The sequence below is a fragment of the Dermochelys coriacea genome, chromosome 1 (assembly GCF_009764565.3).
Source record: "Dermochelys coriacea isolate rDerCor1 chromosome 1, rDerCor1.pri.v4, whole genome shotgun sequence".
Classification (NCBI taxonomy): domain Eukaryota; kingdom Metazoa; phylum Chordata; order Testudines; family Dermochelyidae; genus Dermochelys; species Dermochelys coriacea.
The window spans coordinates 248438887-248465557 of record NC_050068.2 but is presented as its reverse complement, the minus strand read 5'-3'; the positions used below and the strand labels follow the sequence as shown (position 1 = coordinate 248465557).

Below are 26671 nucleotides of genomic sequence, written 5' to 3'. Positions count from 1 at the left end.
GATGTGCAATCAGATCATTATAAATATGGGTTATTTATACTGTACCAGGAGATGTTAACTTTTCAGTGGCATGCACTGTAGATCGTATAGATAGATTAGATTATAAAATTATTTTGATACCATTATTTTTTAAAAAAAAAACACAGATAATTGTGCCACGGATCCAAACATTAGAATGCCATTTGCTGCAATATTTCTGAACTATATTGTCTGTGCTAATTTAGGCCCTGATCCTGAAAGTGGATGCGTGTAGGCACCTCATTATACCAACACAGAGCCCGATTGAAGTCAATATGGACTCCTGCACAGATCTCTTTGCAGAATTAGTGCTTAAGGATGTAGTTTCCTGTGCCTTGTGACTTCCACTATGTTATGCATAACACTGAGCAATGTTAACACACCATATATATTAATAACAATTAATACAAAGGTAACCAAAATAGACCTAGCTAATGAAGTGTAATCTGGCTAGAGCAAAGAACAGAGATCCCAGACTCCTAAATTTCTGGCTCTACTGCTGATACTTTTGGGGAACTTGGAAAAGTCTGTTTCTCTTAGAAAAATCACTTAATCTTTCTGTGCATTATTAGACCCATCTTTATAATCCTAGCAGAGAAGAATCTAGAGGCCCTGGTGGATGCTCTTTCATCCCAATTAGGCAGAATTCCTAACTAACAGTAGACCTCTTTTCAGAAGAAATGCTACTGTCTGAGTCGCTGTAGAGCTCTACTGAGCATGTCATACTAAATCAGCCCATGGAATTGAGCAGAGCCAATATCTGCACAAGGGTAGAAACAGAACCTATTGCCTGCTCCATATCAGTGCCCTCAATAGCTAAGAGATGCTCATCAGGAATAACAATGAGGAGTCCCTGTGGCACCTTAGAGACTAACAAAATTTGTTAGTCTGTATCAGCAAAAACAATGAGGAGCCCTTGTGGCACCTTAGAAATTAATACGGCTACCCCACTGAAACCTGTCATCAGGAATAGTTGGCTCGGAAGTTGCAAGCTCACTTCTGGGGGAGGCAGTGATGATGACTGAGATGTAGTACAGCTACAGAGGGACTGAAAGCTGTTTTCAGAGTAGCACACAATCAGGATAGGATTGAAACACAAAAATCTAAGAACTACCTAGGCACTCCAAAAGCAACCAAGTTGAGTGTAATTGCCATCCTCATTAAGCAGCCATCATTGTCATTAAATATCATAAGGCTTAAATCAGTTCCCTTCGAGACTTTCTGATTAATTGGATTACCCAGTTAAGCAGCCCAAATTAAAAGGAAGGTATTGTCATAAAATTCTTAATGATCTAACTTTTTTCCTATGGAGCTGATCTGGATATGCAGTCCACCATTCAAAAGGCTGTGATCCAAAGATGTCAAAAGTGGCTTTGGTGTTTCAAATTGATCAACAAATTGACCAGCTGCTATGAACTTCAGATCAGGTAGATTCAATATTGAGAAGGTGCACTGTTTGTTTCACAAAACCTGTACACAGGTTTACTTAGCAGCAGCATGTGGTATTTAGCCTGTGGCATTTTCTGTGGAAGGTGACTTGTAAAGGGGAAAAAACGTGGCCTGGTTTGCTGTTGAATGAGGCATAAAGAAAAGCCAATCCTGCATATATTTACACACATACTTAGCTTTACGCTCCAAGTAGTCCCATTGACTGCAACAGGACTACTTAAATATTTAAAGTTAAGCACATGCTGAAGTGTTTGCAGGACCAGGGAAAAGTCTGAACAATTATTTAATTTTTCATATTACAAATACCAAATATTGAGTTGTTTTTTGTTGGAAAAATTCCTCCCAGGACTAAAGCAATTATAACTTCTTAGGAAACAAAAACCTGAGTACATTAAGAGCTGAAGTAATTTTTAGACATACATACAGTTTAAAACTCAAGGCCAAATTCTCTGCTTGAGTAACTTCATTGAAACAAAGGGAATTATGCCAGGAGAGAATTTGGCTTCTGTGCTATTTGTTTCTGTTAATACATATTTAATTGAAATAATTGAAAAACAATTGGGCAAAAAGTGTTTTTTGAAACAGATTCAAATATGCCCGTACATCTAACTGAGGGCTGATAAGTCTCTTAACCAGTTCTACAGTCCTCCAAAGAGTTGTCTAGCAACACAGGAAGTCAAGACTTGTTATTTCTAATATACCACAACAAGCAAGGGTAAACATCCTTTTATGCCTCCTTTATATGGTAAAAAGAAACAAAAAGTAGTCACAAGCCTTCCCCTCCTCCTCCTTTTTCCAGTCACATGTCTGGTTCTCTTTAGTAAAGCCCTTTATGATATAAGGGTGGGACAGTTTGGGAGACAGGACTGACAATTGGGGGGATGAGGTTTTTCATCTCTAGGTCACTAGTTCAAAGCTAGTTAATAGTGGCTGGGAAATATTTATTTATTTTCTTAGATTTAAAATAAAAGATTCCTACCCAAGTTCTAGTCACCCTAGCACATCATTAAGAACACATTTAAACCTTCCCTCCCCCACAGCATTAAAGTAGTCATTTCACAAGAACTCAGCTAGCCAGATACCTATATTCCAGCCTTTCACCATGGTCGGAAGCACACCCTCAGACCTCTCCAAAACCCTTCCCAAACAGGTGTCTTTGACAGTGTGCCCAAAAGGTCAGTGAATCTGGGTTATTTCAGACTATGCAGGTTTGAGAGCCATTACAAGGAAGACCCTGCTAGCTGCCTGGTCTCTGGGGGGTCGGGGTCCAGCTCCAGCACCCCAGTTGACTACAGTTGTGATAGTATGGCCTAGGAGAGAGATGATCCCTCAAGTAAGCCAGTTGCAGGCCATTTATGGCTTCTTTGGTCATAACCAACACCTTAAAGTCTTCCCAGAGACCAATAGGCAGCCAGTACCCATCCCGGAGCACTGGTGTCATGTGTTGCCAGCAAAATGCCTCATTCAACAAATGAGCCCCTGTGTTCTACAGCAGCCTCAGTCTCTGAATGGTTTAAGGAGTAGCTCCATGTAGAGTTCATTGCAATAGTCTAATCTTGAGATAACAAAAGCGTGGATAACTGGGGCAAGGTCCACAACCAAGAGGAAAGTTCACAGTCTTCTAGCCAGCTGCAGATGGTAAAAAGCTGACTTGGTCACTGCTCTGTTATCCTTTGATAGCTCTTTAGTAGCCCATATAAAATGAGTTAATCACTGGTACAAAAACCTAAGTTGCTACCCCTTTTATTAGTAGTCAGCTCACATTGCTAGGACTCCATGGCCCTCCACTGACCTCCCCTCTCACTCCTACCGGGGGCCCTCCAGGCCCCCTTGGTGTGTATGTGTGTGGGGAGGGAGGGGAGATAGGGAACATATGCACTGCTTATGCCAAAGCTGTACCTGTTCTGTGGCTAGAGGATTCCTCTTTTTCATGTTTGCATTCTGGCAGCTTTCCCCGCCACTAAGAAAAAAAGGCTACTATAGTCTAGTTCCCAGTTCATTAAAATTCTATATTCCTCTTCAAAAACATGCACTTCACAATGGCACACAAAATCCTTGGTTTCTAAGGTCAGCCACAAAGAGAAGGGCCACTGTCCCGCTCCTGGGTGTGTGAGAGATGAACAACTCCTCCCCTCGGTGGGCAATCTCACAAATACATTCACAGGCTTGACAAGGTTCTTTAATCTGCTCAAGCACTAGGAAGCTGGAGTTGTGAATCTTTTCCTTGACCTTGTAGAGGCCTGTATACAGTCTTGTTCTCCCTCCCCTCATTTAGAATGAGGTCTAACACATTCTAAATAAGGTTATTGAATATCTCCAAATGGGTTAAAGCATTTGTCCAAAACAATGTACTACCCAGTCAGTGAGTCTAAATGGAGACCATAGAAGTGGGACTCAGATATTAGTCCTATAGCCAAAGGACTAATAATTGACAAAGATAAGGGCTACCTATCTTGTCAGACTAATGCAAAATAAAATAGACAAGCTTTCAGGAAATACAACCTCTTCATTAGGCTCTGGGAAACTGAGGGAGGGACAAGAATTAGGAAGTAAGGAGAAGGTGTGTAGGAAAGTGTAGCTGTCCCACCAGGCTGTTTGCAAACAGGGGGCTCTGCCACACTACCAGCTAAGACTGTGACAAAATAGAATTGCCTTTGTCTTCAATAGGAGCAAGGATAGGCCCCAGCAATTGTAAACAGGTGATGCTGAATTCTAATTGTCAACTGTTAACAATGGTACAGCTGCAGGCTGGTGGTTATAAATGCTGTGGGAGCAGTAGTAGTTGGTAGTTTCTCACTAAGGATGGGCTTTGCTAGAAAATATTTGGTAACTGTCTGAGGGCCTTCTGCTTTTACAGCTGTATGTAACATAGTACTTTCTCTTAGAGATGTAGTGCAAAGGAGCTAGTGGGAGTCACTATATCTAGCTTATCAAGTAGTATAATGTGATTTGTGTATCTGTTGTGGGAAATGGATGGAATATTTATTAACTGTTTTTGGTGGAGGGGGATACTCTCTATGTCTCATCCTGATCTTATTTATGTAAGCTCAATAACACTTCATTTTAGCTATTCCTGATTTACAGTGGTGAGTAGGACCAGGATTTATTTTACAAAGGTTGAACTAAGCTCCGAATGGATCTTTTGGGGCAAGGGGTAATTCCAAGATATTTTCCCTTTCTTGGTATAGTCAAATGACTGCTATGATCAATCTAAACTCCTGTATATGTGGGGTTAAGGCTACAAATCTGATATCTGAAATAATGAATCTCCTGTGGAGGAAATAGGATGATTACTTACTATCAATCTGGTAAATAATACTCTGTATCCCCTCTTACTGATAAAATAGGCTGGTATTCATTCTGTGTCTTTCTAGCTACAATGGATGACTGGGACAAGAGTGATGAACTTATCCAGAAACTGGATTTTTCCAGCTGCGCTGAAGAGAATGAGATGGAAGAGGACAGTAGTATACAAGAAGAGGCTCCCCAAAGTTCAAGCCCCCAGAAGAGCTGGGATTTTCAGAGTTGGAGAGTTAACAGTCCTCTTGCAGTAACCCCCAAAAGAAAAGTAGGTGACATGTCTCTGAGTCGGACTAAAGCATGGGTGAGTCCCACTGTGGACTCTGCTTCATCCTTGAGAAAGAATGCTGGTCCTGCCTGGGAATATCCTGGGACTCCACTGCATTACCTCACCTGGAGAAAACTGCAGCTGTGTGACACCCCGCACACTCCCAAGGCAAGGAAGTGTCTCTATGCCCATTTGACAATGTTGTATTAAATATATTGCAAGAATTACATTAGACAGGTGATAAGCAGGGCCTACTGTGTGGAATGGGCTTGTTTGACTGCCACCTTATTGGTTCTCCCATCTTACTCACTCCCAGTTTGTATGTTTACCCACTTTCTTATCATAAACTTAGACTATGAGCACTGGAAGGCAGGGGTTAGTTCTGTTTGTGAGCCACAAATGTCTCTTCCGTGGAACAAACATTTGGGGAGTGTCTAGTCCAGCATTAACAAACATGCTTAACTACCTTGAGTTAACTGGCAATCCCTTATCCTTAGTGTTGAGAGCCCCTTAGGCATTCTTGGTGTCCAGGCAGTTCCCAATTAAAACAAAGCTTAAGCTCAGTACAAAGAAATGCTCTTCATAGTAGTCAGTATTTAGAATGCTCTACCACTGAAGTAGAGGAATTCTCCTTAATAGGCTTCAAGGACAAAACTGACAATTATTTGGACATGCATAGTACTTATTCCTAGTTCCCAGATTGTTCTTTAGATCATTAAATGGAACTTGCTGTTAGCAAGAGCTGTCTAGAAAAAGGGAAACTTTCATGAAATGTAACAGTATTTTCCATTCATTGTCAAATTTGAACACCTCTAACCAGTTTCTGCTGTCCAGCTACACTGATAGATACTTCTGTGCACAAAACTGAACTGTTCATCAAAGCTGGGATTGGGTAGGAATCATTCTTATGGCAAACTAGCTTTGTATGAGTCCTTAGGGGGTGGAGTTAGAGGAATGTGGTGGAAGCACTAATCACCTTCCTCTGGCTTACTGATGAAAGATGACTTTTTGTATCTATTGCACACAAGTACATTTCTTGGAGAAGGTCAGTGATTTTTTTTTTCTTCTCTTTCCATAATAACAGGTTTCAGAGTTGCAGCTGTGTTAGTCTGTATTTGCAAAAAAGAAAAGGAGGACTTGTGGCACCTTAGACTAACAAATTTATTTGAGCATAAGCTTTCGTGAGCTACAGCTCACTTCATCAGATGAGTGAGCTGTAGCTCACGAAAGCTTATGCTCAAATAAATTTGTTAGTCTCTAAGGTGCCACAAGTCCTCCTTTTCTTCTCTTCCCATAGAAGTTCCTGAATGGGTTCCCCTATAGGATGATGTCTCAATAAAACACAGTGCTTCCCTCCTGTACTGGCGGAGACCTGGAACTCACAGTGTCCTCAGAGGCCTTCTCTGCATTGTTGTAACGGCACCGATGTCCCTTTGCATGCTACGACTCACAAAGACTGGCTAGGGTCACACGCCATCATACCCAGTATTTCTTTCTCAATTGACTGGCAACTAGGTTGCTCCTTTGGCTGAATGGAGACAGCAGACTGAATTCCTTTCATGCTTCTTGATACAGTTTTTTTTTTTTTTTGGAATAGGGTTTGGATTTCTTCCGGGCTAGTAGATCCAGGAACTAATGGACATCAAAGGGCTTTTGCTTTCGTTTTTTGGATCTCCTTGTATCTCTCTCATGGATTATGGCTGTCTGGCGAAGAACAGATGTCGTACGACTAATAGTGCAGATAGTGGATGGGCAAACTAAACTGCTATCTAGGATGATGTTCTGGTGTCCCACTTCTGACTTGCAACGTTCCCTTACTACAATTTGGGGACACTCTACCCCTTGGAGCATTAGAGCACTGGAGTAGGCGCTTCCTTAGGCTTAACTTGAGAGCTTGGCAACACTTTGTCTCTCAAGTGTTAGATGTTAGCAAACCACAGAATCTTAGTCTGACTGAAATCTTTCCTCAATTGCACAAGTTTATTTTTTGTCTTTTGATGACCTCCTGCTAGTTCTCCAAGAAGTCCTTTAGCCTAAAATAGGGGAAGCAAGACCTGATTTTAATGTAATAAATGCTGAAATGTTGAGACTTTTCTTTCTCTACATATCATATAAATAAGTAAAAGCCAGTTCCTTAGTATTCTAGGATACATTTTGTCAGGCCCTGCTGACTTGAAGACCTCTAATTTGTCTAAGTAATTCTTACCTAGCTCTTTCCCTATTTTAGCCTCAAATCTTACTCCATTTACACTGATGTTCACTAAGTTATTCGTCTGATCACGGCTAGCCTTTTTGGTGAAAACTGAAACAAAAGACATTTAACACGGGGCTATCGCTGTGTTTTGTTGTTGACTTCCTCTCCTCATTGAGCAATGGGCCTGCTCTGTCACTGGTCTTCCTCTTGCTTCAAATGTATCTGTAAAATATGTACTTGTTACCCTTTGTCCTTAGATAGTTTAACTGTGTGTTGTGCATTGGCCTTTCTAACTTTGTCCCTAGATGCTGTTGGGTTTTTATATTTATCCTTCATAATGTGAGCTAGTTTCTGCCTTTTGTATGACTTTTTGCATTTCAGGTCACCAAAGATCTCTTAAGGCAGGATGGTCTCTTAACCATACTTCCTATCTTTTCTATGCACTGGGATAGTTTGTTCTTGTGCCATCTCAGCATGCTACTAGGAGTGCTGCTGGGAGGTATAGTTCCCAGCCCAGGTAGACATAGCTGTACTAGCTTTGCTCCAGCAGAGTGCCTAAAAATAGCAGTGCGGCCACCTGGCCATGGAGGCACAGGTGTCCGCTCAGGCTAGTGGCCAGGGTACAACCTGAGATCCTAGGCATGTATCTGAGCTGCTGCTGGTACTACAGAGGCCATGCTACCATTTCAAGAAGTTGTCTTGAGCAGAGCTGGTGCATGTATGTGTACCCAGGCTGGGAACTACACCTCTCAGCCGCAGTGTATATGCACCTTAGCTAGCCAAAAAAGGTAGGGATGAATCTCCAGTGTGAGGCTAGAAACTTGTCCAATGACAATTAATGAGTCATCAAACAGGTGATTCAGTGCACTGTCAGTAAAACCTTACTAAAAACAAATAAACCCTGTCACCTTCTAGTAATCAGGGTCTTGTCTAAAGGAGCATCAAGCTACAAAGACTCAGTCTTGAGTGACTGTCTTATTGCATTTTGCCTTGTAAAATCTCATGAGCTAAACTTAAAGATCTCAATCTGTTTAGTTTAGCCAAGAGAAGATTGAAAAGTGACTTGACTAGAATGAATCTTCATGGAGAGAAAATACAGATACTAAAGGGCCCTTTAATTTAGAAAAGAGGCATAAACCCAGAGGTGAAAGTAAGCTGGTATGCCCTGGTATGGCATACGGGCAAGAGCCGGTGGGGCAGCCCAGCTTCCCCAGGGGGCAATTTAAAGGGCCTCCCTTTAAATTGCCTCCAGAACCCTGCTGCTGGAGCCCTGGGGTAGCAGCTGCGGGTCTCTGGGGGCTATTTAAAGGACCTGGGGCTCCCCTGCTTCTACTGTCCCAGCCCTTAAAATAGCTGCTGCCGCTGCTCCGGGGGCTATTTAAAGCACCGGCGCAGTAGAAGCAGGGGAGCCACAGGCCCTTTAAATAGCCCCCATAGCCCTGGGGTAGCGGGGGCTCCAGGAGCTATTTAAGGGCCAGGGCTCCAGCTGCCTCTGTGGCCCCAATCCTTTAAATAGCCGCTGGAGCCCTGCTGCTTCCCCAGGGCTCTGGCAGCTAATGAAAGGACTGGGACAGTAGAAGCAGGTAGACAGCTGCTGCTGCTGCTACCCCAGTGGGGGAGGAGGAGAAGGTGTGGCACTTACCTTATAGGGTGGGCTGCGGTGGGCTCTGACCCCCTCAGCCCCGCCCCTTCCAGGGGCCAGAGCTGGCCCCAGCGTACCGGTAAGTCGGATGACTTACTTTCATCCCTGCATAAACCTGACCTTTTCAAATTAGAAATAAGGCACAAACTCTTCCCAGTGGTTGAACACCCTCACTGGTAAGTGGTGGAGTCTCCCTATGCCATCAAATCAAGAGTGGGGATGTCTTTCTGGAAGAGGCATGTTAGCCAAACCATATTGGGCTCATAGAGGGTAACTGTAAAATCTGATTATACAGGAGCTCCGACTAAATGATCTAATGGTCACTTCTGGCCTTAAACTTGAAATTCCCCAGTTCTCATTAATTCAAGTTGGATGTCCGAGGAATCAATAGCCATTGCTTTGTATTCTAGTTACTGTCAAAATATAAATGCTAATAGCAGTATAGAAAAGCTGTTTGAACTAACTTTTCCGCTGAGCACTGCTTCTTGCAAAAATGCCAAAGGCAACTTAGCCATGTCTTTTTTTAGTTAGTTGATCTCCCTGACTAACTTGTTCTGACCAAGCTGTGATCATTCATCAATCTGGAAGACCTAGTTCTATCAAGCCTCAGATAGACATTGACAATCCTGTGTCCATGACTTCTGCAGTGGGGAAGAGGATCAGCTTCTTGGACAAATCAGCTGCATAAATAGCTCTGCAGTCCCCTCACATGAAAGCAGGGAAGAATTGCAGAAAGGCCAAGCCTCTTCAGAGTGGGTTAGAGCGGTTAGTGGCCAGCAAAACCACCTTTTGGTGGATCAGACACTGAAAACAAACTGGCAAAGTATTGCTGTCTGCCCAGAACAAAACAGAGCTGCGGTCAAAACAGTAACTAGAGGACACTCGTAACTCACTTTGTTTTTATTTTTAAATCCAGAGTCTCTTAACAAAGACTGCTTTTCCTTCGACCATGGGAAAATTCCCCTCCAAAGGTCCCCGGCACTTGAGATTTACTCCTGGTGCTGATCCAGATGATTCTGCCCAGGCTTCACTGGTCAACATTAACCCATTTACACCAGAGTCCTATCGACAGATGCTCTTCCCTCCTAATGGCAAGAGGAAAGCCAGAGGAGAGCTGTAAGTGTACTGCTGCTAAACAGAGAAGGGGGAGGAAGGGGGGTGGATTTTTAAAAGAAACTTGAGCAATGATGGAAGAATTTGGTACATCTTCCTCCTTGCTCTCCCAGGATGAAACCACTAAACTCAGTGGAATGGAATAAGGCATGCAGAGCAAACACTATGGGGAGGTGGGGCTGGTAAACCAGAAATGTGGAATAAAGAACCATCCTGGTTTCCTTTTATCGGAACTATGAATGTAATATAGCCCATGCTTACAATATTTGTATCTAGTACTATAACCAACAGATGAGAACAGAATTCAAACTGTGGTGGGAGTGGGCCCACACCTTCCTCTTTCCCAAGTCATGAAGGGTGGGTCTAGCATAGCTCCCCATATGTGCTAGGAAGATTGGTGTACATTCAGAAAACATTGCACATCCTTGACCCCTTCAAAAAGTCAGGTTCAGATCAGGTTGTGGCCTAATCTATAGTACATGGTGAAACCTTATTATAGCGAAGTTCTGCTCACTTCCGAAGGTTCCAAACTGCATTTAGACATGCTCTGAGCAAGGTGTTCTATAAACATAGTGGCAAAACCCCTGGTGGCTGTTCTTCCCTAGTGCTCCCGCAACTTTCACCTCTGTTAGTTTGCCACCATTGCACTCTGTGCATCTCTATCAAATTAGCTAGTGTGAATCCCGTTCCAGTTTAGAAAGCCTACACATTCCAACTTCCATACGGCAATTTCCCAGCTCAGGACCTCAGCCTTCTTTGGCCTAATACAAAGAAATTCACTGTGTACCAATCCTCTGGAAGTGTCTTATAAATATTTTACCAGATTTGAGTAGTTTTGAAGCTGCTCTTTAAAAATGTAAACATGTGAAACCTAATTCTTATGACTGCTGCAATAGGATAGTGTGTGTCCAGGCTCACTTGTGGCTAACTCTCATTGTAGGGGAGATCCCACTCTAAGCGGGGGCAAGGTGGAGCAGGGGCTGCCAGCCAAGGTGAGTGTCTCTGCATAGTTGCCTAGTACAGAAAAAATTGCCCCTTTACATTATTAGTACTACTACTAATAATGTATGCTATTGTGTAACTAGATGCTATGAGGAGATTATATACCCAAGTTTGAATAGCGGAGAATCCAGGAAGAACCAAATATGGTACAGTACATTAGTTGACATCATTAGGCTGAAAGTAATTTACTTGATTTGACAAACTTGCATTTGGCCAGATCTGAAACTTGCAACTAGTCCTAGAATTCTCACTGGTCCTGGGCAACATGCCATTCTAGAAATGATCATGTGATGGCCAGGACTCGTGTTCCTTCATGGGGAAAGTAATGACTACTGTAAATATGGACAAGTTCTTGCAATCTCAACAGGGCTGGAAAGAGTAATCCTTTTGCTACCCATATTCAGTAAACTAGTAACCTCAAGTTTCCAAATTATTAGTTTGTAGACTTAAGAAAATATTTATTGTAACTTTACAGTGAAAGGTGTTACAGCTCTGGTGGTTCTATTGCAACAGCTGACATAACAAACCCTTGAAATAGGGTAGTACATTCCTAAATGCTGCTTAGGTGGTTTATTCTTGGTCACCACCTTCAGCAGGAAAGAGAATCTTGTATTTGGTCATGGCAAGTGAAAGAGATGCTCCTCTTCTCAAAACGTTTTGAATAGTACTTGTATTGCACATTATGGGCAGCTCACAGCACTTCACTGACGATTAAGCCTGAAGTCTCTTCACAAGAATGAAGATGACATAACTGTATTACCAATCAGGAAGGTGTGCTACAGAGTGGCTAAGTAGTATCAAGTCTGTGGCAGAGCTGAGAAGAGTCAGGATCCCACTCACTGCTAAATGCTTTCATTTTATTTACCATGAAGTATACACGGAGTCTGTGCCTACACTAGAAGTGCTTTACTCGTATAGGAAACCAGCGAAACATGGCAAAGCTCCTAGAGTTATAACGGCGAAACTATGTTCTGTACCATATAGTAAAACCATCCCCCACGAGCAAAACAAACACATTTTACTGGCATAAGTGCAGCATGCTAGGGTCTTCTGCTAGCACAGTGATGTTGGTTGGGGTGGCCCCTCTGGCATAGCTGTGCTGGCAGAAGTCTGTAGTGAAGACCTAGCCATAGAGGATCACATCAGATGCCAAACTACACCTGCTGAGTGCCTCTGACTTCACTGGAGCTGAACTGGTTTCCACCAGCTGAGAATCTGACCCCTATTCTAAAGCTCATCACTTCATCTGAACTAGTCTTGGATTTATTCAATATTTTTGCTTTTATTATTACAACAGACTTTAGTTTTTCCCTATGTGACAGCTACCCAAACAATTGAGCTGCTTAAGTCAGAATCGCTAAAGGAAAAACTCAGTATCTCCATTCAAATGGGGGTAAAAATCTCAATTCCTTTACCTTAGTCTCTCCCTACTCCACAGTTAAGTGAATCAATGAAGCTACAAGTCTATTCACAGTGAAAGCAGTCTAGCATTGCTTGGGTTGTGCTAAGGAATGGAGAGGTGGTGCTCCCTGCCTGTGAAAGCCAGTGATGCAGCTTAACTTTGACTTGGGTCTTGGAATTTCTCTTGCAAAGCAGAACAAATAGAGCACTATAACAACATGTATGACTATGGCAAACAGTGGAGATATCAAGGATTACTATGGGCTACCATGCTTATTAAAAGGAAGCCTCTGATTAACTTACCACTTAGCAATAGATTTTGTTTGACACCAATCAGACAAAACCACTTGTCTAGGGTGGGTAAAACTCTATGTGAAGAGCCTACTGTTAAGTGTGAGCATGTTAGCTTGGTGCCTAGATTGGTGTATCTTCAAGACTTTTTTTTAAAGTCTTTGCAGACCACTTTTTTTTAAAAGTTTGTAATGAGTTGGGTACCTGTACTGCTTTTTATGCTTAATAGTATGTGGGGGCCAATCTTAACTGTCCTGTGCAGCACCTCTTCTAGTGATGATCACAAACATCTGAGGTAACCACAGACATTGCATATGTGGAAAGAAAATGTGCAACGTGAGTCTTATTTTGGAGGGAGAAAAAAATTCATGGACAACTCTTGCTCTTCATTTCATATCCCACTTCTCTGCTCCCTTAGCTATATTGTCCCAGCTGTCTTGTATCTTTTCCCTTCTCCCTTGGACATTCCTCTAGTGATGGTGACAGAACTCCTGGTTCCTCCCTTCCTCGTGTGCCTATATTAGTAGCTACTGATACACAAAAGTTGACTATTTTCCAGCTGCTTTCCTGGGCTCTTAATTGTGTGAAGAATGGCCTTGGCAGGTGTAGTAGCTGGAAACTTGGACAGGCAGCATTGTGACTGCCTCACTTGTCCTAGACCTTCAGTAAATACTCTGAAGAATATTGAAAGCTTGTAGAACAGTCTGAACTGCTGCAGTATTGCACTTTCTATATGCAAATATAGAACCACCATGATGGAATAACTTGTGCATAGCTTGGGTGGCATGCTAGCCATGATACCAAACTATCCTCTAAATTCAAAACATGCATTAGTTCTCTTACTTAAACCACAGCTGGACATGTGGAGCTCCTGTCTAAACTTTTAAAACACTGCAGACTGATAGACCCTGCCCACCTAACCCTATGCTTCTGAATTTGCCTTCTCCCAATAACTGATCTGTTCTGACTGGCCCTCCAGTGGTCTTTCATCTGGCAATTCCTTCTCTGGAGGACAAGAACTAATGGTTCAGTGGTACAGGTCTCCTTCCACTCAAATATCCATAACTGATTCCCATGTGACTGTGTTTGTAGTTAATGATTGGAGTCTAATATTACCCTCTTCTGCTGCTCCCCATCTAGGATGGCTATCTTGGCTGTAGGTCACAACTGCCTAAAGGTGCATAGCTGAAGTAGCTTTGAGGTCTATGCCATGGGACCATTTATGCACAGTTAGCTGAACCCCATCCCCAATTCCGGATCTGCATTAACTAATTGCAGTGCTAGTGAGTCATGGGGAGAAGGAATTCTTAGCTACTTTCTGCTTGGTCTATGTCTGGTCATCAATGGCATTGGAACCTCAAACAGGTGATGGAAGGAGGCCATTACAGAGAAGCAGGCAGGAGCTCTGTGTCTGAATGGTTGAGAGTACACAGAGGGAGCTGAATGGAGACTCTACATGTTAGTTCTATAGGGCCTGCCTTAGAGGACCACCCTTGGTACATGATGAGTCCTTAATTTTTCTTTTTCTTGCTTTGCTTTGTTTAATCCCCTAGAGATTTCTCTTGAGAGAGAGCAACATGGTTTCCCGCTACAAGAAGGAATTCCTGGAGCTAGAAAAAATTGGGGTAGGGGAATTTGGCTCTGTCTACAAGTGCATCAAACGCCTAGATGGATGTGTGTATGCTATCAAGCGCTCGAAGAGGCCTCTGGCAGGATCCTCAGATGAGTGAGTGTATGATCTGGAAACTACAGTGGTAAAAACGCTGCTCTGTGTCAGCTGGGGTATTTTGTTTTAATGGACTGCTAGGCATATCTTTCAGAGGGATGGAGGAGGAGGGAGTAGTGTAGAAATGCATATCTAAGGATCTCAAAAGTTAGAAACTTGTAACTAACATCAGTCTCCAAGATAAACCTTGGAAGGAGGAGTAGACTAAAACAGTGGGGTGTTCATATTCATAGCTCATAGAAATGTAAGGAGAGGCCATATGGACAGACTTGCCACCTCAATTTGCACCCTGGATTTCATGAGAACATAATGGCAATACTGGTTCAGACCAATGGTCCATCCAGCCCCATACCCTGTCTTGCAACAGTGCCTGGTGGCAAAGGCTTAAAAGGGAATGAACAGAACAGGGCAATTGATCAAGTGATCCATCCCCTGTCATGCAGTCCCAGCTTCTGGTAGTCTGCAGTTAGGGACATCGTGAACATGAGGTTTTGTCTCTGACCATCTTGGCTAATAACCATTGAATGACTTATTCTCCATGAACTTTCCCAATTCTTTTTTGAATCCAGTTATACTTTTGGCCTTCACAGTATCTGCTGGCAATGAGTTCCACAGGTTGATTGTGTAAGGTATGAAGTAATTCCTCATGTTAGTTTTAAACCTGAAACCTATTAATTTCATTGGGTGATCCCTGGTTCTTGTTAGTGAATAAGGAAGTGTTTACCCCTGCACACATCTGCACTATTCACGATTTTTATACATCTCCACCATATTCCTCCTCAGTCTTGTCTTTTCTAAGATGAACAGTTCCAGCCTTATTAATCTCTCCATATGGAAACTGTTCCATACTCCTAATAACTTTTGTTGCCCTTCTCTGTAATTTTTCCAATTCTAATGTACTTCTGTGAGATGAGGGCCACCAGAACTGCTTGCAGTACTCAAGGTGTGGGCATATCTTGGATTTTATATAGTGGCATTATGATATTTTCTGTTTTATCTATCACTTTCCTAGTGGTTCCTAATATATTCTGTTAGCTTTTTTTGACAGCTGCTGCACATTAAACAGATGTTTTCAGAGAACTATCCACAATGGTTCAAATATCTTTCCCCCCCCCCCCCAGTGGTAACAGCAAATTTAACCCCCATTTTGTATGTGTATTTGAATGTCTTCCTAGGTACATTACTTCACATTTATCAAGACTGAATTTCCTTTGCCCCTGGGCCATTTGATTATCACTACAAGTTTTTTTTCCTCCTGCTGATAATAGCTCATCTTAATTAATTAGCGTCTTACTCCACCTTTTTGTGTGTGTGATCTGTGTATGTATATTAATCTTATTATATGTTCCATTCTATGCATCTGATGAAGTGAGCTGTAGCCCACGAAAGCTCATGCTCAAATAAATGTGTTTAGTCTTTAAGGTGACACAAGTACTACTGTTCTGTTTATCACTTTGTTGCCCAATCACCCAGTTTTGTGAGATCCCTTTTAACTTTTCACAATTAGCTTGGACTTAACCATCTTGAGTAGTTTTATATTGTCTGCAAACTTTGCCACCTCACTGTTCATCCTCCTTTTCCAGAATATTTATGAATGTTGACCAGCACTAATTCCAATACAGATTCTTGGGGGGGACCCCACTATTTACCTCAATCCACTGTGAAAACTGACCATTTATTCCTATCTTTTACCCATTACTGATTGAGAAGATCTTCCCTCTTATCCCATGACTGCCTACTTTGAGTTGCTATAGTGTACCTGGACTTTCAGAAAGCCTTTGATAAGGTCCCTCACCAAAGGCTTTTAAGCAATCACCCTTGTCCACATGTTTGACCCCTCCCCCAATCTAATAAATTGAGGCATGATTTCTATTAACAAAAATTATGTTGACTCTTTCCCCCAACATCTTGTGTTCATCTACGTGTCTCATAATTCTATTTTTCACTATAGTTTAAACCAATTTGCTTGGTACTAAAGTCAGGCTCACTGGCCTGTAATTGCCAGGATTGCCTCCGGAACTTTTTTTACAAATTGGCATTATATTAGCTGTCCACCACTTTACTGACTGGTGGATAATCTCCAATCCCATACACTGGGGTTTGCCAGATAGTTGTATCTGTTACTAATACTACTTTGTGAAACCTAGAGGGCATGCGAAATGGATACTCAGAGAAGATTTGGGTCTCTTTGCTCATGTTATACTTCCTTGGCTAAAAGGAGATTCCTGTGTAGTTCTGGCAATGCCGCTCTTCCTCAGTTATTGGGGGTTGTTGAACCAAAGTCCATGTCTTTGCTCCTGGCATAAGAGGGAGTAATTTCACAAGAATGCACCCGTTCTTACAGCTTTGGGTGCTGGCAGGTGGAGGAGTGCCCTTCTATCACTCCATGGTGGACTAGACAACTAAGGTGACAAATATCAAGTGCTTCATCCATTGGCCATTGCCCTGCTGTGCTGAGGCTCCACAAGCAGAGCTCTGATGTCACTGCTAAGCTTTTCGGTTCCCTCACTGCCAACCTTGCTTTAGCTCTGACATGCCCCTGACAATACTCCATGAGTGGCTGCCGTGGCTTTGTGTCAGTAGGGATTACTTCAATCTGATCTTGACTGTTGCGCTTATTGGTCTCAAGATGCTCCTCTCCATAAGCTTCTGAAAATGCCCCTTCCTAAGGACAGGATGGGACTGGCTTCAGAGCTGAGTAATGCCCTTCAATTTCTAAAAATTGCTGTTCAGACTAAATGCACATCTTTCCCTTCCTCCATCTGAGGTGCTCATGGCTCTCAATCCTGGCCTGACCTGGGGAGGTGAGTTCCAGTTCTGAATTAGGGTTTCTTGCAGGGCGCTGAAGCCCCATTTCTAGAGGATCACCATTGTTTGTCTTTGGTTTTTTTTTTTTTTTTTTTGTTTCCATCTCTAGGCAAATGGCATTGCGGGAAGTCTATGCCCATGCAGTGCTGGGACACCATCCCCATGTTGTGCGCTACTACTCTGCTTGGGCAGAGGATGATCACATGATCATTCAAAATGAACACTGCAACGGTAAGAACCTCAGCCTTGTTAAGAGCATAAATGTCAGGGTGACATCTGGTTCCTTGTGGTGCTTAAACCTGTGGAGCTCCATCTTACAAAGGAGAAACTTTAGTTGGTCTTAAGGTCAGTTTCTAAACTAGACCATTTAATGCTTTGCCTTGAGCCAGGAAAGTCACAGCTAGTCTATGTGATGGGGGAAGCCTGCAATGACAATGGGTACAGGGGCCATTTTAAATAAACTTTCAATGCAGGGTGGAGGACCCATAGCTCACTCATGTATGCACTCATCGTTGGGCATTTTTAAGGTTTCCCCTCATTGCTGTGGTACAGCTGATCTGGGGAATGCAGTCCTGATCCCATTGCTGTTGGGAGTCCGCCACAGAACTGTACACCATCAAGCCTCAAGTACCGGAGTAACAGCTCTTTAAAAAGAGCCAATCTGGTACATGTGTGGAATATACCTGGAAAGCAAATTCTTTTCCTCTGACTGCACTATTCACACAGTTAAGTGCCACAGAGGCAGAACCACAGTGAGGGGAACTCCCAAACAGCTTGCTCTTGACCCCATTCCAGTTGGCAGGAGTTAGTGGGTGATCAGCAAGTCCATATCTGGACACCTGGGAGCACTATTGCAAACATCTGCTTGAGTTGAATAGCTCATGAGGGCTGGGATTACAGTGGTGCAGTGCTTTTGTTTTTTGCTTTGGAGTCCCGAGTTTAAAATTAATAACAAATGACTCTTGATAGTCACCACTGTAACTCAGCACAACTTTCACCATTTACAAAGACACCCATGACTAGAGTCGTGGTACAGCACGCATAGGGTTAAAGATTAGGCATAAGATAACATTTTGTGCAATACCTGATGCATTGAGTGTATCTAAATGAAGAGCAATAATACAACTGTTATGAGAGTCTTGCCACCTACGTTTCTTTAAATCACTGATTTCTGTATCTTAGACTTGCTTGCTCTCTGACCTGCCACTCTTAATAGCCTTAGGTTCCTTTCTGGCAAATAGAAAGTAGGTCTAAAGAGCTGCAGAAACCACCATGTCCACCACCTAGGCAATGGCAAGTGTAATGCCAGATGGGTGGTACAGTGCACAAGTCTCTTTCCTAAACTTTTTGTATGGCTATTCTGACCAAGGTTTGCCACCCCTTGTGTAGTTCTTTAGTACTTGGCGTTAATGGGTATCCAGAGTCCAGCTGAAAATGAGTTCAAGCATCTCACCTCACTGGGAAAAATACCTGCATCAAAACTTGAATATTTCACTTAGGTGGGAGCCTTCAGGATGCGCTGTTGGAAAATGCTAAGACTGGGTGCTATTTCCAAGAAGCAGAGTTAAAGGAGATCCTGCTGCAAGTCTCCATGGGGCTAAAGTACATACACAGCTCTGGCCTGGCACACATGGACATCAAACCAAGTAAGTACAGCTCTTTCCTTGGCTGGTCCCTCTCCCCTCATGCTGCCTGTCAGTAATCTGTGCGGTGGTAGGTTGGCAGGTATCCTTCTTCCTCCTACTCCTGGAGTCTAGATCTGCAGTTGAAAGGAAAAGTTGTTGTTGTAGTAGTCCATCTCCCACTGCCCCCCAAAATTTCTACTGATCGTTCTGGATCTGGACATGGAACACTGCAATTCTCCATGTAACTGTTTAAAAGAGCATTCAGGTACAGTTATAACACTCCCTCTTCCTGTTTCTTGTGGGCGGTATGGAAACAAGAAATGCTATAGTACAGCAGTTGCTCTAAAGAGCTCCACTATGGGAAGGGGCTTTTTAGTGGCAATATTCAGAATGTACTGTAAGATGACTGGATTCCATGCAAACACCCTGCTTTTTCAAGCAACAAATGTGTGCCTATAGTAAAGTAAAAGAATGTTGTTTATACTTTTCCTTGCAGACTGCAGAGCCACATACTTGTAGTAACTCTCATAGAGGAAAGGAGGACTTGTGGCACCTTAGACTAACACATTTATTTGAGCATAAGCTTTCGTGAGCTACAGTTCACTTCATCAGATGCGCTGTAGCTCACAAAAGCTTATGCTCAAATTTGTTAGTCTCTAAGGTGCCACAAGTACTCCTTTTTTCTTTTTGCGGATACAGACTAACATGGCTGCTACTCTGAAACCTCTCATAGAGGAGGAACTCCTGAGCACAGTTAGATGTTAGTGGAAACTCAAAAGCATGAAAGGGACACGTTAGAGATGTGCTCCAGGGCTCTTCCATGTGCTAACTACCTAAGTAGGATCCACTAACTCTGTTATATTCTAATCTAGTGTATACAACTCAAAACTGAACCAATATTAAAATGGTATAGAAGCGGAGTTTCACAACTCTGTATTTAAAGTTGTACAGTTGGCTGTCAAAGAAATGATGATTTTAACATACTATTCATAAATGGGCAGGGAGGTAACAGGGGAAAAACATGCTACTCAAAGTGAGAGCTAATTTTAATTCAGCCAGCAAAAGCTGACTGGTGCTGTTTGCATACATTGAACTGATTTTGTTTCTGAAATGTGTGTGAACGGTGTAAACTCTGAGATGGCAACGGTCTACAGGCCTGTGTCCTACATGCAAGCAAGTTACAAATGCTCAAAGTCTGCAAGAGGGCTGGAAAAATTGTGGGTTAACATGATCCTGCAGTTTTTACTTGGGCAAAAATTCTAACAGGAGTTTGGCCTGTCGGAATTTCCTTTTAATAAGGACTATAGGGTTAGATTGGCCAGGGATTTAGTCTCTAAACAAAGTCTCTCAAAAATCAGGGGTGTGAGGTTATCCTCCCTAACCCAGTAAGCCTAGTGATTATTACTGGGGAAAACAGTCTTGCCATATGCAACTCAAATTGACTGTTTTTTTCCAGATTAAAACAAACCCACAACTGGACAGAGGGAGGGAAAATCAAGACCAAATGAGAACTTTTAAACTCCAAAGAAGTGAAATTAGTAGCTTGGGGCTTGTCTCTTGCTGAGCTCCTACAGCTTTCATTGACTACTAAGAATTGCAGGCAATCAGAAATACTAAATTCAGGCCCTTGATATTCCTCACTGCAGTAACGTTCAGTACCTTAACTAGAAGAAGCAAATCTCTCTAGTTAAGCAAACATCTCTTGTCTGTCTCAAATTTTGCTATTGTACTGAAAAATGTATTTGTGAAACCTTCTTCTCCTTTTACGGTTGGAAATCATGATCCAGGGTTTTTCTTGCATTCTTCTTCCCTCTTTATAACCCGGGCCCACATAGAAGTGTTCGGTTTCAGATTGGTGACCAAGCAGATCAGCTCAAAGTGTGTGTGAACTTCCTTGTTCCTTATCAGGCTATTCCCTTCTTGCTCAATATAGTACTCCAGCTCAAGTGTCCTGCACCATGGTGGTGGCAGTGAGGTTGTAGAAAACAATGTCCACTTCCTTTGTCTACCTTGAAGATCCAGATACATTTATTATATTGGGATATTTCATGGTAAAGGGAAAGATTAAGAGACTGGGGTGTATGGAGTTCGTTTGTTTGTACTTGGAGCAGTAATCAGGTGAGTAGCAGCAGCCACTTGTACTACCCTATATGGGAGGGGAACTTGTCTACTTCAAGAAACTCCAGATCTGCTTACCATTAGGATACCTTCAAGAGCATGTAATTATGAATAGCCAATGTTCAACTACACAAGCCTCTGTCTTGTAGGTAACATCTTCATCTGTCACAAGCTGGTGACTGATGGCTCCGCTGCTCAGGAAGAGAGCGACTGTGAAGATGATGGGTTCTCTTCTAACGTGGCATATAAAATTGGTGGGTTTAATCTGACTCATGGACTGTCTAGCGATTTATTTCTAAAGCTGCTCTTAAATACACGGTATCCCTATGGCTATAGGAATGTCCCTCAGTCATGACCTGCAAAACTCAAACCTGGAGGCAGAGACACACTTGGTGAAATGTCAGTCTTCATAGATCTTAACTTGGCTGGATTCACCACGGCCCTATTTTCCTTTGGATTTGGGATTGAGGGAGGAGCTGGCTCACTAGATCTCTAATCCCAATCTGTTCTTTTGGCCTCTCAGAGCTCCTTTAAGATGCACACATAGTATGATTTCCCCCAGGAAAGCAGATCTGTGGGCTGTCTGTTGGATTTCTAGTTGGTTTATTTTTCTGTTAGGTGACCTGGGCCATGTGACATCGATAACTAATCCCCAAGTGGAGGAGGGAGACAGTCGTTTTCTGGCCAATGAGATTCTGCAAGAGGTACAGTTGCCCCTTTCATTTGGGGGAGGATGGGGCATATATGTGTGAAACTCGAGAGTTGGCAGTAGAATATTAGATTTTTCTTTATTACCCTGGCTTGTATATTTCCTTCCTGGTCCTCTCCTGAGCTCAACTTGGTTGAACTCGGAGGGAGGAACCCCTCTGTTTCTGTAAAGCACAATTGTATGGTGATGTGTAAATATTTAAATATACTCCCCAATTGGGTCTCTGATCATCTCTGTAACCACACTACCTCTCAGTTTATGGGATGGGAAGGAAAAGATCATCTCAAATGCAGATGGTCCTGATGGGTAGAAACCTGACTACTGAATTGGAGCTATAATTACATCTAAAACACCTTTATATGCTAGGGTCATTAACACTTGGACAAATATTTGTATAATAGGTATGATTTCCCTTCCTTCCTTACATGGGGGTCTCCTATCTAAATCCCCTGTATTAGACTAGCCTTAGCTTTGCCACTCTGGCATAAATCAAAATAAAGGCCACCACCCTGTCAAAAGCAAAACATTAGTGGCCACAGACTAGAGGATGTGGCCCAGAGACTTCCCAAATTGAAATCTCCTTTTGTGGTAAAATGTATTCAGTGTCCAAATCCAATCCATTACTTTCCACCCTCGTATCAAATAGATGGACAGGTAAGGTAATCTAGCAGTAGCCCAACTTGTTACCATGTTGTAAATGTCAGAGGCATAGATTAGCTAGTTTAAGGAGGAGTCCTGCCATCTTGCTGTTGCCTTCCCAGATGTGGGATAAGAGTTCCTCAGGATTTGGAGGATACTTGCAGCTGTGTACAACCTGTTTAAAACTAAACAGTATTTTTGGAACTGTGGAAATGGACCATAGTTTTCTCTTCAGAATCAAAGCAGCAAAGAGTAATGAGTGGCATTGTGGCAGTAGCGCTAAGCAAACGTTCTTTCTAGATGTACTTCCCTGGGCCTGTACTCTTATCTTGATGAAGGACCATCTTACCACACCAAATACTGCGGTGACTGTGCATGTAACTGGTTCTTTTCTCCACAGCAATACTGCTATCTGCCAAAGGCAGATATCTTTGCCCTTGCGTTAACAATGGCTCTAGCCGCAGGGTCAGGACCACTGCCTCGCAATGATGCCATGTGGCACCACATCCGCAGGGGCAACCTTCCACCAATCCCTCAGCAGCTCACACATGGCTTTCATGGACTCCTTGAGGTGAGGCTCTTCAGAGTGCAATCCAGAGGGGGACGGATGTCTCCGATTAGCATTTTATTTATAAGAAACTGTAAACCTCCACTCCTTCCCCACTTCCTCTAGCTCATGGTTCACCCTGACCCAGTTGCAAGACCATCCGCCACGGCTCTTACTAAACACCCAATTCTTCGACCCTCTCTTGGAAAAGCTGCACAGCTCCAGAAGCAGCTAAATGTGGAGAAATTTAAGACCGCCATGCTGGAAAGGTAGGGTCTATTGGGGCATAAAGAGGAGGGGCCCTGCCAGACAGTGGTGCATTGAGTTGATTGCTTTAATGGCATGGCAATTGCTCATCAGCCTTTGGCTTGAAGTGGTTAGCAGAGCCCTGCAGATATCCACATGTGCAGAGCACTTTTTCAGATCACAGCTCAGATGCAGATACATATTTTTGTATCTGCGCAGGGCTCTGGTGGTAGACGTATTGGAGTTTGGAATAGTGGGTCTCTAGCTACACACCTGGGAACCAAGTTCCCTAAAGGGCATGGGTATAGTTTGGGGAGCATGTGGGGGCATTACCCCCAAACAGAGGCAAGGTGTTGGAACGGGCAGTCATGCACCATTTCCCACACCAGACTTCTGCAAGCACAGAGCTGCCCTGCTCTGCTCCCCCTACTGGGGGAAGGAAATGGGGGCCGTCCATCCTTCCCAGGTTGCATCCCCTTTCTTGGCAGTTTCTGCTGGCAGGGAGCAGAGGAGGCTGCTGGAGGGAGCAACTGTTGTAAGGGCTCTGGGTTGCTGCCTCAGCAGCTGGATGCTGCCTCCTGGATCCTAGTGCTCACCACCTTCCTGCTCAACAGTGAGTGCCCTCTCCTTTGCAGGGAAGGGCAGGGAGAAGAGAAGGGGATGGGATGGGGCAGGGGGAAGAGAAGGGGGGGGGGAGGGGGAAGCAGGAGTCCAGCATGTGGCATCCCCATGGCTGCCCAGAGCAGCAGTCAGTGCTGGAATGGCTGCCAGCAGCAGCTGGGGCTCCCCATTAAGCCAGACAATCTCCCCAAACCCCACCCCCAGCAGTCCAGGTACTACTCCAGGCAGGGGGAGACAGCCAGTGAGCCAAGGTACCTGGCTTCAGCATACATGTGTGTCACATGCATGTGCTTTGCCCTTCCCCCCAGTACCCCAATATCTGTCAAACTACACCTATGATTCTAGGGCTCTGCCACAATTCATCTGTATGTAGCTCTAGGAAAGCAGCAGTTCACCTCCAGGTTAAGTGCTATGCTGGCTAGATCATCTGACTAACCAATAATCCCTGGTCACTAGGGGAGAAGGTGGTCAACTAAAAACAGTGTTATCAAACTTTTTTGATACCAGGAGCCAGCCTGCTGCCTTCCTAAACTGTTAGGGAGACCTTGGGGACAGGCACTGATCAGCTGACAGCTCACTGAGAAACACTGAGCTACAACATCAAATCAGTGTGTAGGGTAGGGGAATAAATACTAAACTGTCTGCCCTGCCTAGAAGGAAGTGGCAATGCTGAACCAATGCAGATCAGACTTCTCCCTATTCCCCCCCTCCAACTCCTGCTGCTAGTGGCCTTAAGGGGATAGGGCTGTGGCTGAGGTTATGATGTGTTGGCTCTCCCACCACCAGCTAGGGAGGGGAAAGATAAGAGGTAAACTCTTCCTCCCATGGGCAAGAGAGCATGCAGACTCTGGAAAAGCAAGGCAGAATCAGAAAAGGGAATCTCCTACAGATGAGAGCATTACAGCAAATGGAGACTAGCATTGCTTTTGACTGACTGGATTCAGGGCAGCAGGGAGGAATAAACAGACTTGTGTTACAGGACTGCTTGCGATCTACTAATATCCACCTACCTTTAATCTTTGAAGGAAAAAATAAATTGGGGACACTTGATATTGGTGACAGACTGGGAAGCAAGTTTGTCACAAGTTACCCTAGACATCAGGTCAACTGCCAGAAAACCTAACCCGTTGTGGAGCAGAAGCTTTAGCTGGAGCTACTGTGAGTCCTAGTGGACTGAGCATATTGCTGGGAGCGCTATGAATTCTCCCAATCCTGCAACTGTACTGCAATGATGTTACCATCTAGGTTTGTTAACTTACCTGGGTAAACTGGGGGATGGTGCTTGGTGCTAGCTTTGAAAAACACTGACTTCTCTGCAGCTGGTGAGGATTGAGTATGGCAAGTTCTGACTTCTCTTCCTTCCCTTTTTCTCAGGGAACTGAGAGCAGCCCGTCTTGCTCAGACCTTCAGGAAGGACCAGTCCTTGGGATGTGCCAGACTAGAGTCTGAAACCTCTTCCAAACAGAACTGCAACAAGCGCCTGGTAGGAGGGAAGAATTCTCGATCATTCAGCTTTACGTGGGGGGGTTACTGAAAATCCTATCACCTAAACTGTTCAGGCTGACAAGCATCCCTGTGGAAGCAGAAGACCCATACAGACTCAAGTGCCATGCTAAAACTCCTTGGAGTAGTTCTTGCCTACTCCATCACTCATACAGCTTCATGCTGTCATGACTGGAAGTGACTAGTGTACAAATGTCTGAGACCTTCTCCACCCAATATAAACTACAATGCTTCAGTCTTGTAGCTCTTAAACCAGTTACTTCTGATGCAATGGGCTGGCTGACCTGTCGGTTTTGGTTGTATCCTAGGCTAGGAATAGGTTGATTCCCTTCTACTTCTCTCATGCAGCTAAACTAGAGGCTCCCCCCACCCCACCCCCTGAGACCTTTGTGTGGCCTTGACATTCTGGCTGTGCAGGTACAGTGAAAAGGGGCATTGTTAAGTGCAAAGAGGAGATAAGTCCATCCATAAGTCAGGACGCTACCACTTAGCTCCTGGTGGGGCAAAGGGAGTTAAGCATGATGCCACCCAATCAAGTTAGGATTTGAGCTCTGGGACAAGCTCGTTAAGACAGCAGTCCTGAGATACTTCGGATCAATGTGAAATGAACTAAGTGGCATTGCATTGTGGGAAGAAAGCACAAGGTAACTCAATGTCTTTACTTTCTAATGACGTTCCTGCAAAATCCGAAGGAACGTTTTTTCCTTTCTAGAAACATCCATAACCATTATGTGGCTGGGCTTCTGCAGGCTAGCTCCTGAAGCCTGATCTTTGGATTTGTGAGGGCTTTTTGCCCAGTGGAACAGCTGGCCTGTAGGATACAACCTCTCTAACGTGGTGGTGGGTGGGTCTGTATAGCCTCCTTCCCTTCTGCAGAGTTACAGATGGAAAAGTTGCAGGATTTGTCTTTCAGCAAAGTGGAGGGATGGTAGAAGTGACTTTTTTTTAGAATCCTTCAGTTTGGGGATTGCATATATAAAGTGTTAAAACTAAAACTCAAAATAAATCTTATTCCCCTGTCATATTTAACTTTGTGACATTGTTTCTTATTCACTATCTTCTAGCCCAAATCCCTGGGAGTTACAGATATGCCTGGGGCAGTATTTCTAGAAAAAGATTCTAAGTCCTCGACTATTTTGATTACTTGGCGTTTGTTTGTATTTTATTTAATTTATTTAACTTCACTTCCAGCTGCTGGACAGCATCAGACTTTAAGCTGTTGAGTCCTTCCCCTTTATTTTTTAAAGTGGAACATGCAAATAAAGATTTTACCATTCTTTTATCCAAGACAACAATGTGTGGGACTTTTTTTAGGATGGGGAAGGTGTTCAAAAGTGGGTCTTAAATACTAGACATGTGCAAAGTACTTATCACGCCCAAATGTGCATGTAAGGCACTGGATGATGGGATCTTTTAGCTCTAAGCACTCAGCTCAACTCTCTGCCCAATGA

General features: G+C 43.5%; 1 protein-coding gene and 1 long non-coding RNA gene across 6 annotated transcripts; one reads left to right on the top strand and one right to left on the bottom strand.

The window, feature by feature from the left end:
* Positions 1 to 1309: 1309 nt before the first annotated feature.
* WEE2 (WEE2 oocyte meiosis inhibiting kinase) lies at positions 1310 to 26249 on the top strand. Of its 5 annotated transcripts, none has more exons than XM_043518643.1 (12): positions 1310 to 1445; positions 4842 to 5203; positions 9788 to 9987; positions 10925 to 10976; positions 14232 to 14404; positions 17322 to 17443; positions 18712 to 18858; positions 21105 to 21209; positions 21574 to 21659; positions 22704 to 22874; positions 22977 to 23119; positions 25092 to 26249. In XM_043518643.1, the coding sequence occupies exons 1-12, from the start codon at positions 1430 to 1432 to the stop codon at positions 25249 to 25251; spliced, it is 1737 nt and encodes a 578-aa protein (XP_043374578.1). In that variant the 5' UTR covers positions 1310 to 1429; the 3' UTR covers positions 25252 to 26249. The 5 variants fall into 5 exon arrangements, with proteins under 5 accessions (XP_043374578.1, XP_043374590.1, XP_043374586.1 ...); XM_043518651.1 differs by having other exon boundaries at positions 1315 to 1445; positions 4842 to 5035; XM_038388080.2 differs by lacking the exon at positions 1310 to 1445 and adding an exon at positions 4155 to 4293.
* LOC122460998 lies at positions 9846 to 25109 on the bottom strand. Its single transcript, XR_006282681.1, has 3 exons — positions 24977 to 25109; positions 17896 to 18965; positions 9846 to 9956 (listed from the first exon to the last, which is right to left on the bottom strand). It is a non-coding gene; the product is annotated as an uncharacterized LOC122460998 (long non-coding RNA).
* Positions 26250 to 26671: the final 422 nt, after the last annotated feature.

Bases quoted from the DNA above. Each gene is read 5' to 3' on its own strand.
- WEE2 (XM_043518643.1), top strand. The intron at 10,977-14,231 runs GTGAGTGTCTCT...TTAATCCCCTAG, and splicing joins AGCAGGGGCTGCCAGCCAAG to AGATTTCTCTTGAGAGAGAG. The intron at 21,210-21,573 runs GTGGGTTTAATC...TTTTTCTGTTAG, and splicing joins TAACGTGGCATATAAAATTG to GTGACCTGGGCCATGTGACA.